The sequence below is a fragment of the Labrus bergylta genome, chromosome 18 (genome assembly GCF_963930695.1).
Source record: "Labrus bergylta chromosome 18, fLabBer1.1, whole genome shotgun sequence".
Lineage (NCBI taxonomy): Eukaryota > Metazoa > Chordata > Actinopteri > Labriformes > Labridae > Labrus > Labrus bergylta.
The window spans coordinates 5,935,636-5,948,028 of NC_089212.1; the positions used below are offsets into that span (position 1 = coordinate 5,935,636).

The following is a 12,393-nucleotide window of genomic DNA, read 5'->3' on the forward strand; positions in this document are numbered from 1 at the left end:
TGATCATGACAGGTATGATGAAATGGTTGTCAGGAGTTTAACTGTTGTGCAAATACAACTTCAAAATGTTAAGATATGAACTGACATGATTTAGATATTTAACTCAGTGAGGGATATAATATTATTGTCATCTAGGGCATCTTGTCATAATGTTAAACAGACTATATGTATGTTAATGTAATATATTCACATGAAGGGACAAATGTGATAAAGAATATTTTTTATAAAACTTCAACATTTCTACAAAAAAAAGCTTGTCATTTTTTAACAGGCCGTTTGGTCAATAACGCGCTGCTGTGCAGAGTCTGTGTGTGTGTGTGTGTGTGTGACAGACTCTGTGTGACTTCATTTTGGGTTTCAGTCTAACTGCCAACAGAAGGCAGTCTTGTTGTTAACTTCTACAGAAAGAGATGCATGCAGCATTTCCAGATGATACAGACGATGATTCTGTCCTGAGCAGAAACCAGAGTTTTTCTCTGTGGTGAGAGTCTGAGCTCTTAGATTGCCTGAGTCTGCTTTATAAGTCTGTGGTTGCGGCTCTAGAGTTTACAGTCTTGGCAAACAGTCGTCGACCGTGTCATGCACGAGGTTAGGAGTTTACCTTGAGTTTAAGTACATGCTTTATATGTTCAGTATTGGATTATTAGAATCTGGACATCATTTATATATTTAATCATTTTTATGGTGTGTAACATCTTTTGGAGTTCTGGTGGTTTCACTTCATCCTTCATAAATTACCAGACGACAAACGTATGTATGCATGTATACTTTCAACCTCATAGTGTTGTGAAGTAATCTCAGTCGTTTTATTTACAACTTCATGTGGGGTTGATGTGCAGCTAAATGTAGCTGTCAGTTATTGCAGGATGAAGGGCCTAAAATGTGCAAATTTAGCAATGACGGAAACCTCCCTAAGGGGGCCCCATCTGACAGCACTCAGTCTCGTTGCCCTGCTGATCGTTGGTTAAATGGGCCCACCAATTGACTTTTGCCTAGGGCCCCAAACAGGCTCTAGAAACGCTCAGTTTAAAGCTGCAGGATCTGGTTTTGTCTCTTTACCTCAGTTGAGAGTTAAATGATGTTGCGGTTGGCAGGATATGAGTTATCAGTGTTTATTATTGTGAGGAGATTAATAATGAAAAGTTCTCAGGTGAATCGGGAGATGAAAATTAAAATCAGTGTGTGTGAAAACAAACGTGTTCTTTGTGTGTCCTCGTGTTTGTTTTCGTAACAGAAACGTTTCCTCCAGAGGCCATGTAGAAAATATGTGCGTGATCGAGTGTTTGTATGTGTGAAGAGAAGCTCTTGGAAACAGAATGTGTGTGATGGTGTAATCTCCGAGAAGTTGAAGATGTGTGTGTTGGCTCCTGCCGGCGTCCTGCAGGAAGTCATTTTAAACTCTGGTCGTGCCGGAGTCAAAGGTCAAAGTTGAAAAGGAGATGAAGGGAGATGAGGACAGCATGACGAAGCAAAAGAAGAGAGGGGGAAATGTGATGCAACTGGCCTCTGTTTTTGGGCTTTTTTATCATAATATATTTATTAGATGATCTTATTTTAATATGGACTACATATTGTAGAAATCTGAGGTGATGCATTTCCTTCTGTGACAGACTCTGAAGTTTTCACTCCAGCTTCTCTGATTCAGTGAGTCTGATGGAAACAAACTGTAAAGAGACACATTCACTGTTTGGAAGATGGTTGCTTTAAAACTGCGTCTGGGAAACAAACCTCAGCTGTTTATGTCTCCTGCCTCTCCCTCTCTGTGGCTCAGTCTCTGCCTCGGGTAAATTACAAATGTCAGAAATGTATAGTTTATAGAGAACCCCATTTAAAGTATGTTTTCTTACTACTGCAGCAAACTCTGTGAGCAGAATACCATTTGGATCAGAGTCGTTCTAAATTCAGAGGTGGTTATGCTCTGACTGCCTGACTTCTTATCGGAGCAGAAAGATGGATTTGTTTGCGGCTGGTAGAATCACACTTTAGTGTTCACCACAACATCAATGATGTTCACACATCTCAGAGCCTGTAATGCATTTCATGGTTTGTTTGACTTTCCTGTTATTGCTACCACATCCTGATATGTATTCTATTCTCATGCCTTATAACCTCAGAGTCTATGTGACATGTATGTATGGACATTTCAGAGGAGAACATCGACCATGTATACAGCTGAGACTATCGTTTCTCCAAAGTAACATGGTGGAATAAAATGTGAAGCCGATTGAGAATAAAACTGCAGATGTAAACCTTCAGCTGTAGTTCTTTTTCCAACCCAGACCGTATGATGATGACAGCACTTCAAGCACAGACATATCTTTTCCTGCTCATGAAAACCTCAGGTACATCCGACAGATTAAATCGTGTTGACATGAAAGTTGTAATTAGAGGATGTGTGGTAAAATTACAAACTGAGCCTCTTCTTGATACCAACACACAGAATCAGATTAATTGGGAAGTAGAGGTCGGATCAGGTTTTAGTATAAATGACATTCTGTGGACAGAAATCAATGAAACTCTATTAAGTTTAATTAGAGAACTTTTTAATGTGTTTGCAGAAACTAACACTGCAAAGAGGAGCTGAACAGAACTTCCTCTCAGTCTGATAAGAAAGTGTGCAAGTGGAGTTCATTTCTGGGAAACATTTTTGAAGCACAGGTTGCGACACTACCGGTCTGAAAAAAAAAAGAGAAAGACTGACAAGAAGAAAGTGAGCGTTCTCACTTTAGTAAATATCTTCCTAAAGAGTTTATGATCTCAATCTTTACTCTCAAGTCTTCTTCAATACAGCATGATGTTTATTTTGTAAACTATAGAGTCACTTAAGAGTCAAATCGATTAAGAGCGGTTGAGCTCTTGTGATTGACAGGTGGCTATTTTGCAGTGACCCCATAAATGCGTTATTCAACTTTCATTGACTGAACTTTGTGAGTAGGTCCCGCATGTTTGTGAATACAAGCAGACGTAAGTTATAGCATTATTCACAGATACTTTTAATAATGAACTCCATACCTGGTATAGTGCATGTTCTTTATTTTCTCTTTGATAACAGCTTGTTGACCTTAAGACACAGGTATGATTATTTTAATGTATCAACCTTCACACTAATCAAGGCAACAATTATCAGAGCTTAGCATCGATGCTATTAAAGTGCAGAAAAAACACACAATTCAGAAAGAAAGTGACATTTAGCAGACAGATTTCCAACTAGAAACAAAACTATTCTTTATATTAAATCACTATCTTGGCACTTACATTTGAAACAAAGCTTTGAATCGATCAGCTCAGGGTTCAACTTGAAAGCTGTGAGGTGTCCTTATATGTTTTCAGTATCCATGCTTTGAGCCCTGGTTTAATTAATGTTGGTTAAGGAGGTGGTAATATATGTGAGTCGACTGATTGGTCCTCAGTCGTCAAGGAAGTAGGCTGAAAGGTTACCAAGGCCTAAAGTGTCTAAAGTAAAACATTCTGTTTTTTCTGCTCTATTCAGAAGCCCAAAAGAAGTGAAGAAAGAAAAAAGAGAAGATGTAAATGTTTCACACAGCAGCACACTAATTGTGTGAATATACTCTCTGAGCTTGAGCTCACTAAACAAACGGGTAAGTATCATGGTTATGTCTGTTACTGCTGCAGATTAGACATGATGACAGGCTGTTCAGGTGTTTGCAGGTTTGGAGCCTCGTGTGACCTCCAGCAGTCTGGTGATGATGTCAGAGTGAGTGGGATGAAAGGTCAGACCGTCCACCTCCATGGCCAGGTTTCCAGTTTTCCCGCTTCTTATCCCAAAACTCATCAGAGTGGAAAGAATCGACTCCTCCTGAAAGAGAAAATTAGTTTTTGTAATGTCCAACACTTTCATTTTTAGCTCAGTTTTGATCTCCATTAACCCCCAAACGAAATATCTGTCTTTGGCCACTAATGAATCCCCTCTGCAACTTGGGGTTAGGACACACCTGAATATTCTTAAAGGCAGGGTTGGTCATTTTCAAAAACTCGCACCAGCAAGTTAAGAGGATTATTTTGTCATAATTAAGAGGATGCAAGAAAGGAGAAGGAATGCATTAAGGTGTGTCACCTTGTCCACAGACGGCAGGTTAGCAGTCCAGTCCTGGAGCTGGTCTTCAGGGGTCGTGAGTCCCAGTCCTTTCTTCAGGTACCTCTGATGGGAGGGGCAGGTGTGGAGCAGGTAGAGCCCACAGGCCACAGCATATCCTCCCCAGTTAGACACTCCTGCAGGAGGGAGGAAAGAGGATTGGAGTAAGAGAAGACAGAAAAATCGAAACAGACAAAGGAAGTATTTGAGTATTTAAACACTCTCTACAAAGGACAAAATGGATCCTAGTGAGAAAGACAAGCTTTCAAGAGGAGGGACTCCTAACAAGGACTTTGTGGTAGAGGGGTGTTGGTCAAGCTCATCTGTAGGGGAGAGATGTGTGAGAGTGCCAGAGTTAATTGGAGCTGGGCACACACGCACGCACGATCAAGAAATCACCCGCATAAAGATCAATGAAAAAGATTAGTATGATTAAGAGAATACATCATCATCATCGTCTGCACTGTTTACTCTGTTCAGCGCTCTGTGATTGTTAGTCCGTACCAGCGGTGATGGCGTAGTCAGCGGGAACATCACACGCTATGAGACTCCCACTGGGCATCAAGTTGGCCACCTTCTCCTTCAGTTTACCCATCCCCAACTCGTTTCCTCCGTCCCCGATTCCTACAGACACACAGAGGATTATATGTCCAAGTACAAAGAGGAATATCTATGTAGAAATCAGACAGTTTCATGTTTATTTATACCTTAATTCTATCTTTTAAATCCATGTGAAACAAGACAAGAAGTTTCATGAGCTGCATTTTGAATCCCTGAACTACCAAAGTAATACGTTACAATCAAGACGAGGAGAGAAGAGATCTGAAGGTAAGAAGTGTTTCTCACCTGAGGTGGTAATGCCTGGTATTTCCTCGGCAGCAATAAACAAGTTATCGATGGGATCCACCAGATGCTTGATGTTTATTCCTCTCATGTTGTAGTAGTTTCCGTCTGCAGCTCGTCCACTGCGCTCTATCGCTATCAGGTGGTCGTACCTGAAATTACACGTTGCAAGCAAATCACAACAGAAGTTAAAAGACACAAACATGATGCTGCAGTTTGTTTAAAACTTGATTCCATATTCACTGACTTGCACATGTCTTTGTATGGGAGGACTTTGGTTTTAACCAAAAATGGCAAAAACATCAAAATCTGAAGCTCAAATCAAAAACAATCATCAAGAGGTCCTTTTTATTTAGATCTATTTTTTGGCTTTTGTGCCTTTAATGGAGAGATAGGACAGTGGATAGAGTTGGAAATCAGGGAGAGAGTAGGAAATGACATGCAGGAATGGAGCCACAGGCTGGATTTGAACCTGGGCCGCCTGTTTGGAGAATCATAGCCTCCATACATGGGACGCACGCACTAATCACTGCACCACTGCACCACTGGGGTCCCTTTTTATAGTGTTCTTATATCTCTGTCTATCTCTGGACTTAATGTTGATTTAGGACTACCTTGGTTAAGCTTGTAAAATAATTCTGATGACTCAAACTCAACTTTAAAGCACAACATTTTCACAACTAGTTCAGCATAATCTCAAACAAATATCATATCATATAACCAGTGATGACTGAAAAAGTAAAACCTGTTGTGATACAAAATAGATTTTTATATCTGCATGAAAAGTTCCTCAATTAACGTCTCTTTACTACAAACAGATAGAACAGTCAGCTAACCTGGGCGTGTGGGGGTCTCTATTGTGACACAGGAAGCGCAGTGCAGAGTCAGGACCACTGTCTTCAAAGGTCACCAATGGGACTTCACTTTTCAGCACACCTGAGAGTAGAGTTAGAGTTATCACACCAAAGAGAGGCTTTTAAAGTTGAATACAGATATCAGGATCAATCATGAAGTATTTAATTTAACTCTTTAATTGCTGTTAACTGATTTCTATCAAGGCTCATTTGAGCTTCTCTCCCACCTTTTCTCACAGCTTCATCAATGATCGCCCGGTTCATGTCCTGCTCTCTCTTGTCCATCACCAATGTCACCTGTTTGCCTAGGGACAACAGCATTGTTGCCATGGCAATGGCTCCTGGAGGGCCATCAGTCTCGTCAGCTGGGCTTAAAGGACAAAGAATAATACAAATTTTTTTTTTACAAGATTCAGGTGTGTGAGCTGATCTAAAACTGTGCTAAAAGCATGTGTGTTAGGTACCTGTGCATGAAGTGTGTGGGGAAGCCAGTTGTTATGGCAACAGATGAAGCGTGTGAAAGAGCCAGACAGGAGCGCAGAAGTTCATCCTGGACAAATAAAGCTTTGATCCCTCGCTGACCTGAGGACACAAAGTTATAATCTCACACGCAGATTCAGATGACCTGAGATGACCTTCTGATGATGTCAAGACAAATCAGAGCACAAAACAAATCTGAACTCAGGTTCAAATGGCTCAGAGGTGGAAAATAGTTTTGGAGCAGCCACGAGCCGTGAAACAGGATGCTGATCAAACGATGCCCACTGAAGGGGCTTGTGTTTGCCAAAAGTAAAGAACATTATGAAGACACATTTTACTCATGGTTACCTGGATCCTCTCCGATAATCGTCTCCAGCTGTCTGATTTTTGCCACAGCACTCTTTGACGCCAAACTGTACATCAAGGGATTATGGGACACTAAAAAGCTGAGTGGGATCAGCTCAGGGTCTGGAGCTGAAGCTGCAGGGTCTACACCCTCACGGGCTGGAGGTTTGAGAGTAGAAGTGGAGGAGTCTGGGACATCCGTCAGGAACATACAGCCTGGAGAGTGACTGAACGCCAGAGGAGGCTCTGAAAAACACAGAGCAAGAAGTCTAAATGATGACCACTTCTTAAGAGACGATGAAGACATGTGATGCATATTGAATTAGCCAATCATATCACTCACTGCTGCTGAGTATTGCTTCTATAGCTGTAACGCCACAGGCCCAGAATACTGGGACGTCTCCGGGCTGCAGCTCAACTGCATCCCCGTAGTCTGGTGAGGACAGATCCTGCACGCCCAGAAGAGCTTCACACACAAACAATGACACGTTACACACATTGCTGAATAAAGTCCATTTTACTGTGTAGAGCATGTGTGTGTTTGTGTACCTGGGTCTCCTATGTGCACAGGAGCTCCATGTGCCAGTGGGTTAAGGTGTGTAACCTCCACTACTGTATCCAACATGGCAGCAGGAACAGGACGCATCGTGACCACTAGAGGGCAGCTGAACGCTCCTGCAGGAATACAAGGAACAGCAGTCTGCACAAATAAACACAGAAAATACACACATATACAAAAGAGTTTTTCATTTATCCCTTAAGTCTTTAGGCATTCCAATAAAAACAATTTTTCAGTGTTTATATCTGTGGTTAAAAACGGACATAAATTAGACCACAGAGCACCAGCTGGTAAGATTTTGTTCCTGGGTCTCTATCTGAGAAGATTTTCCCCAGATACATCCAGAAACTGACCACAGGAGCAGACGGCTCAAATAATAACTGGGCAAATGAATTGGTCAAATAGGGGCACTGATAGCATAGCATTTATGTTGCGTGCCCCATACACAGAGGATTAAGTCCTCATCACAGCGGCCGTGAGTTCGAATCCGACCTAGGCCCTCTGATGCATCTCTCTTCCCAACATTTCCTGTCTCTTCAAACGTCCCTTCTAATAAAGGTAGAAAGCCTTCTATCTACTGTATGTCATCTCTGGCTTTTGAGAGTTGTGGTAAGAATTTTTTGTCTTTCTCTGACATTTTAGAGACCAAAAACTGCACATTTATCGATAATATAAATAAATCTTTCAGGTAGGTCTAAAAGAAAGTGTTAATAATCTAATAGCACACGAGTGAAGTTGAAAGAAAAGACACTAAAAAAAATCAACTGGCTTCTCATAAACACCCTCTGTGTGTATCTGTAGCGTACCCTGTACATGCTGACGTTTTTACCCTGCTCCACGTTTCTAACGGGGACTCCAGCCTGCTTCAGTCGGCCTTCGAAACCAAAACTGCAGCCCTGATAGAAACACACCATGTCGGACCAGAAGCCAGGATCCACAGCCTGCTGCTCCGATCCTATCCTGAGAACACGATACAAAGAAAAGTGCAAAAAAAAAAACAGAGTCAAAGTCATGATGTTGTGAGACAGACTTAAAGCCATGGAATATAAATCACCACATCAAGACCTTCATTTAATAGCTGGTAAAAAAGTAGTTCTATATGATACCAGATTTATTTTGCATCCTATTCATTACTGCATGTATTAAACTCATGTATGATACTTTACAGTGATAGTTTGGACACTTTTCATGTGATGCTCCGTCTTTATATCGTTGGTTAAAATACCTCAACTGAATGTTGCAGCTCTGCAGATTTGGGACAGTTTTCACCATCCGGCCTTCTTCATACACACAGTACTGAGAGATATCCGTCCTATGACAAAGGAGACACACACAAAAAAGTCATTGAAAGCACAGAGACGTAAAAATGCCAGAAAAATACTTTTGAGGACGACATCGAGGATGAGGGATGAGGAAAGCACTCTCATGTTTTGTTTCCTCTTAAAACGTTAAAATAAGAAGTTTGTGAACGACCATCAAGTGTTCATGAAAAGGAGTATTTGTCTTTTTGTTAAGTCAATCTCAAAGGCCAGACATTTTGACAACATACAAATTATTTTGTTTCAGCGTTTTTGATTTTAACAGAAATTTCTAAATGACTGTAGTGCATAATTGTTGTGAAACTGGAGCGAGGGAAAATCACATTTTGTTATAGAAAGGCTGGTTCGTGCATTTGCGTGGTTGTGTGTGTGTGTGTGTGTGTGTGTGTGTGTGTGTGTGTGTTTAACCTTATGTCTGCATGTTTAGCAAGAGGCGGACAGGAAGTCTCTCCTGGTTGGCTGCGGTAAAGAAGCGGCAGGGGGGCGGGATTTTTGTGACAGAAATCTTCAAAGTCATCAGCGAGATGTTTGGGCAAGATAACGACATTAGCCTGCTGGTATCCTGAAAAAAAAACACACACACACGTCTTGAACATGAATTCATAAAATAAAGAAAGAAAAGACTTCTTACCTCAGTACAAGAGTCACTCTGAGAAGCGTCTGAACAGGAATCATTCTGAACATGAACAATGCAGCCGGTATCAATAAACATCAAATCACATGTCAATGCCATTTCTTTAAAACTTTCTCTACCAGCCTGGTTAAAAACAACAAAAACACCTTGAGGTTTCACGGTTCAAGTGAAACCTCAAGGTGTTACCTGCAGCCCTACAGGTGAACGGTTCTCACCTTCTGCTAATCCAGACGTGGTTTTGATTCTGGGATCCTCCTGTCTGATCAACAGCCTCAACTCTGCAGGACTCAGAGATTTTAAAGTGTCCGACTTCTCCATTTACAGAGCACACACTTTGTAAGCCACTCAGACTAACACTCTTTCCTCTTCTGTTCTACAGTCACGCTGGTTTCTGGTATTTAAGGAGACGTTTGTTCAGTGCAAACTGCAGAGGCTGCCTGGCTGGCTGAGCTGGTTTTAACAACCCTGCTGCAACAGGTGACACTGTGTGGGCAAGAAGCTAATATGAATATATCAATATATCAAATGCTGTGAACAACCCTTTTACTGTTTCACTACGGTTAAAGTTCATGTGAAGATGTCTTGGATTTGGTTAATCTTTGATAACCGAGAGGTTAAAAAGTTTTAAAACAGAGAGACAAAAAACATAAACCGGAGAAAAGGTGAGCTTGACACAGAGGGAATAAGAGAGGGATACATTTAAATCTGTCAATGGTTCTGCACTTTCCTGTTCTCCTATGTTGTTTCCTTATTCAATTGTATTATCTTTATTTCTTAATTTCATCTATATGGAGCCCCTCTGTGCAAAAGTGGTTATTTTGTGCATAAAAACAACTCATTCGTCACACGTTTTTCTCTGCACAGAAAAGGCGAGCTTGTGCAGTCCAAGTTTACACAACATCTGTACATATGTTATCACATTTTATATTAAAGGATGCCGAACGACAACAGTAGTTGAAAGCTGACCAGATCAGATATAATGGTGCATTCACATCCGTTTCCAAAGCTGGTTATTGTCATCATCCTTTTTCAAGTGACGAAATGCATCGGCCTATACCTGGAGGGATGCTACTGATTTGTGCTAACTTGCAAAAGCATGAAAATAAATTAAAACCTAAATATCTGAGTGTTGACCATTAAATTGGGGCTGTGCATCTGATAGCAATGTAACAGAATGAATGTTGAATGACGTACTTTATCTCATTACACATTTATCACTCAGAAAACATGACATCTTTAATGAAGTCAAACTTTTGTACTTGGTGAAGCTGCCAGTTTGTAATATTCCTGTCTTGCCTTTCTCACAAATGCTGATGTTTGTCTGTTGCCATAGAAACACAATCCACACGGTTGTTCTGCATGGTAACTGCATGTGTTTTGCACAGAACATCTTCTGTAATGCATGCCTTTATAAATAAGCATATAAAGGAAATAATCAGAGAAAATGAAGGCAGATGACAGGCTCAGTCTGCTCTCTGCTGCCACCCTGTGGCTCATGACCTGAACTGACACTACACAAGAAATCGTAGAGAGAAAAAAATGTTTAGCTACAGATTAATCTTCAGAGGGTGACGTCTACATGTTACACCAAACATAGCGTTATCAATGATTTCTCTAATGTTAAAGACCTCAAACACCTGCAGACATACCTCATGTTCTTTCATCATAAAAAAGGTACTTTGAACTCTGAGGACATGCCGCCCATACATTATTTCTTTAGTTGTTTTTTTCACCTCAGTCACTCTACTTTGTGACGGGCAGACGGGCATATAAATCCTGCACTATAGCACCCTAAAGTAAAGCCGGTACAATCCTCTTTTATAACAAACAACACACTAAAAGGGAAACAGTAACAGTATGTGTGTGTATCAGTGTTTTACCTGAGTCCATGGCAGAGTGAGAGACACTCCTGAAGTATCTGAGGGAACATCTGGCAGCTCTGAAAGCAGTCTGCATACCTCAGCTAAAGCACAGAAACACAGAGGTGGTCATTCCCTGAAATCTTTTTTTATAATTCAAGTTACATCTTAGAGAGCCTCATCAGGTTTGGTATCACAGCACGGTTTGTCAATCTGTCTGTGCAGTTAAAAACTAAACTTTGGAGTCAGAGAGTGCACAGCTGAGCCAATGGATGCATTCCTTTAAATCCATCCAAGTACAGTTTTCTTGCAATATAAATTCATTGAAAAATGAAAGAAGAAAATCTGACAAACATATGTGTGATAGACCCGTAACAGCTGATAATATGTGAGACTCAGACTGGAGTACCTGCCCTGTTATACTCCATGTTGCAAGTCAGCTTTAGTCTTTGTGGTGTTCAAATGAAACTTTAAAAAGACTGAAAGCAACTTACTGCAAAATGAGGTCCCCCTTGTTCATACACTCACACTGAGTGCAGAAATAAGTCATTTCTAATGTGTCGTTTAGACCCATTTTAAACTGCTGTGATTACAACAGAGGACACTTGAAATGTTAACACTTCAGGGTGTTTCACCTCTAGACTACGACACATTCCCTTCTTCCTCATTTCAAATGTGATTAAATGAACAAATGTGTAAGAGAAGTCTGGGGGCTAAACTCAGGTGAGTTCTCTTTAGAGTTGACAAACCTATTTGGCAGAAGAACATAAATTATTAAAAGTCATAGTAAGGGTCATTTAAAACAGGGATCCATTAAAAGTGTGAGCAAGTCTAAGAAGAGGATAAATTAATAATGAGTCAAACATGAAGTTGTTTCCTTTGAGGTGACTTTAGTCATAGAGTAAAGGAAAGTGAAACTAGACTACTGTTAGATTTATGGGAACATATTACCATTATATAGCTTACAGATGCTTTTATCATATTAAGTACGTGGTACACCACATACACTTTATGACACACATAACTAACATGAGGCTATATTAAAATATATTCCACTGTGAGACATTTTTGGCGATTTGAGTGTCGTTGTCCTTTTTGTCCTCTACCGGCATCGATAGTTTGCATACCATACGTCACATATAGACAGTACACAGTCTGCTCACCTGTACAGGTTTCTCTGACATCGAGTTAGTAAAGTTAACAGGTCAAATGTGACAAGCTAGCTTTTATTTTGTCCTCGTTCCCTGTTTTTAATGCATGAAAACAAACCACAGATCCACGTTTTCTTCTTCTTCTTCTTTTTGTTTTACGGCAGGTTGTACTACCAGCTTTCACCTCCATACCGCCACCTACCGTACCGGAGTATATTGAACAAGTCTTGTTTACATGATCTGAAACTACATTAAC

At 40.6% G+C, this 12,393-nt stretch overlaps 1 protein-coding gene across 2 annotated transcripts; it reads right to left on the minus strand.

The window, feature by feature from the left end:
* Positions 1-3,016: 3,016 nt before the first annotated feature.
* dglucy (D-glutamate cyclase) lies at positions 3,017-12,302 on the minus strand. Of its 2 annotated transcripts, XM_065966600.1 has the most exons (15): positions 12,150-12,302; positions 11,008-11,090; positions 8,902-9,055; positions 8,400-8,486; positions 7,981-8,134; positions 7,165-7,315; positions 6,959-7,081; positions 6,619-6,861; positions 6,255-6,372; positions 6,018-6,160; positions 5,773-5,872; positions 4,940-5,088; positions 4,598-4,717; positions 4,076-4,230; positions 3,017-3,817 (listed from the first exon to the last, which is right to left on the minus strand). In XM_065966600.1, exons 2-15 carry the CDS (start codon positions 11,081-11,083, stop codon positions 3,656-3,658), a joined length of 1,935 nt encoding a protein of 644 aa, XP_065822672.1. In that variant the 5' UTR covers positions 11,084-11,090; positions 12,150-12,302; the 3' UTR covers positions 3,017-3,655. The 2 variants fall into 2 exon arrangements, with proteins under 2 accessions (XP_065822672.1, XP_020496942.3); XM_020641286.3 differs by lacking the exons at positions 11,008-11,090; positions 12,150-12,302 and adding an exon at positions 9,343-9,598.
* Between the last annotated feature and the right edge of the window lie 91 nt (positions 12,303-12,393).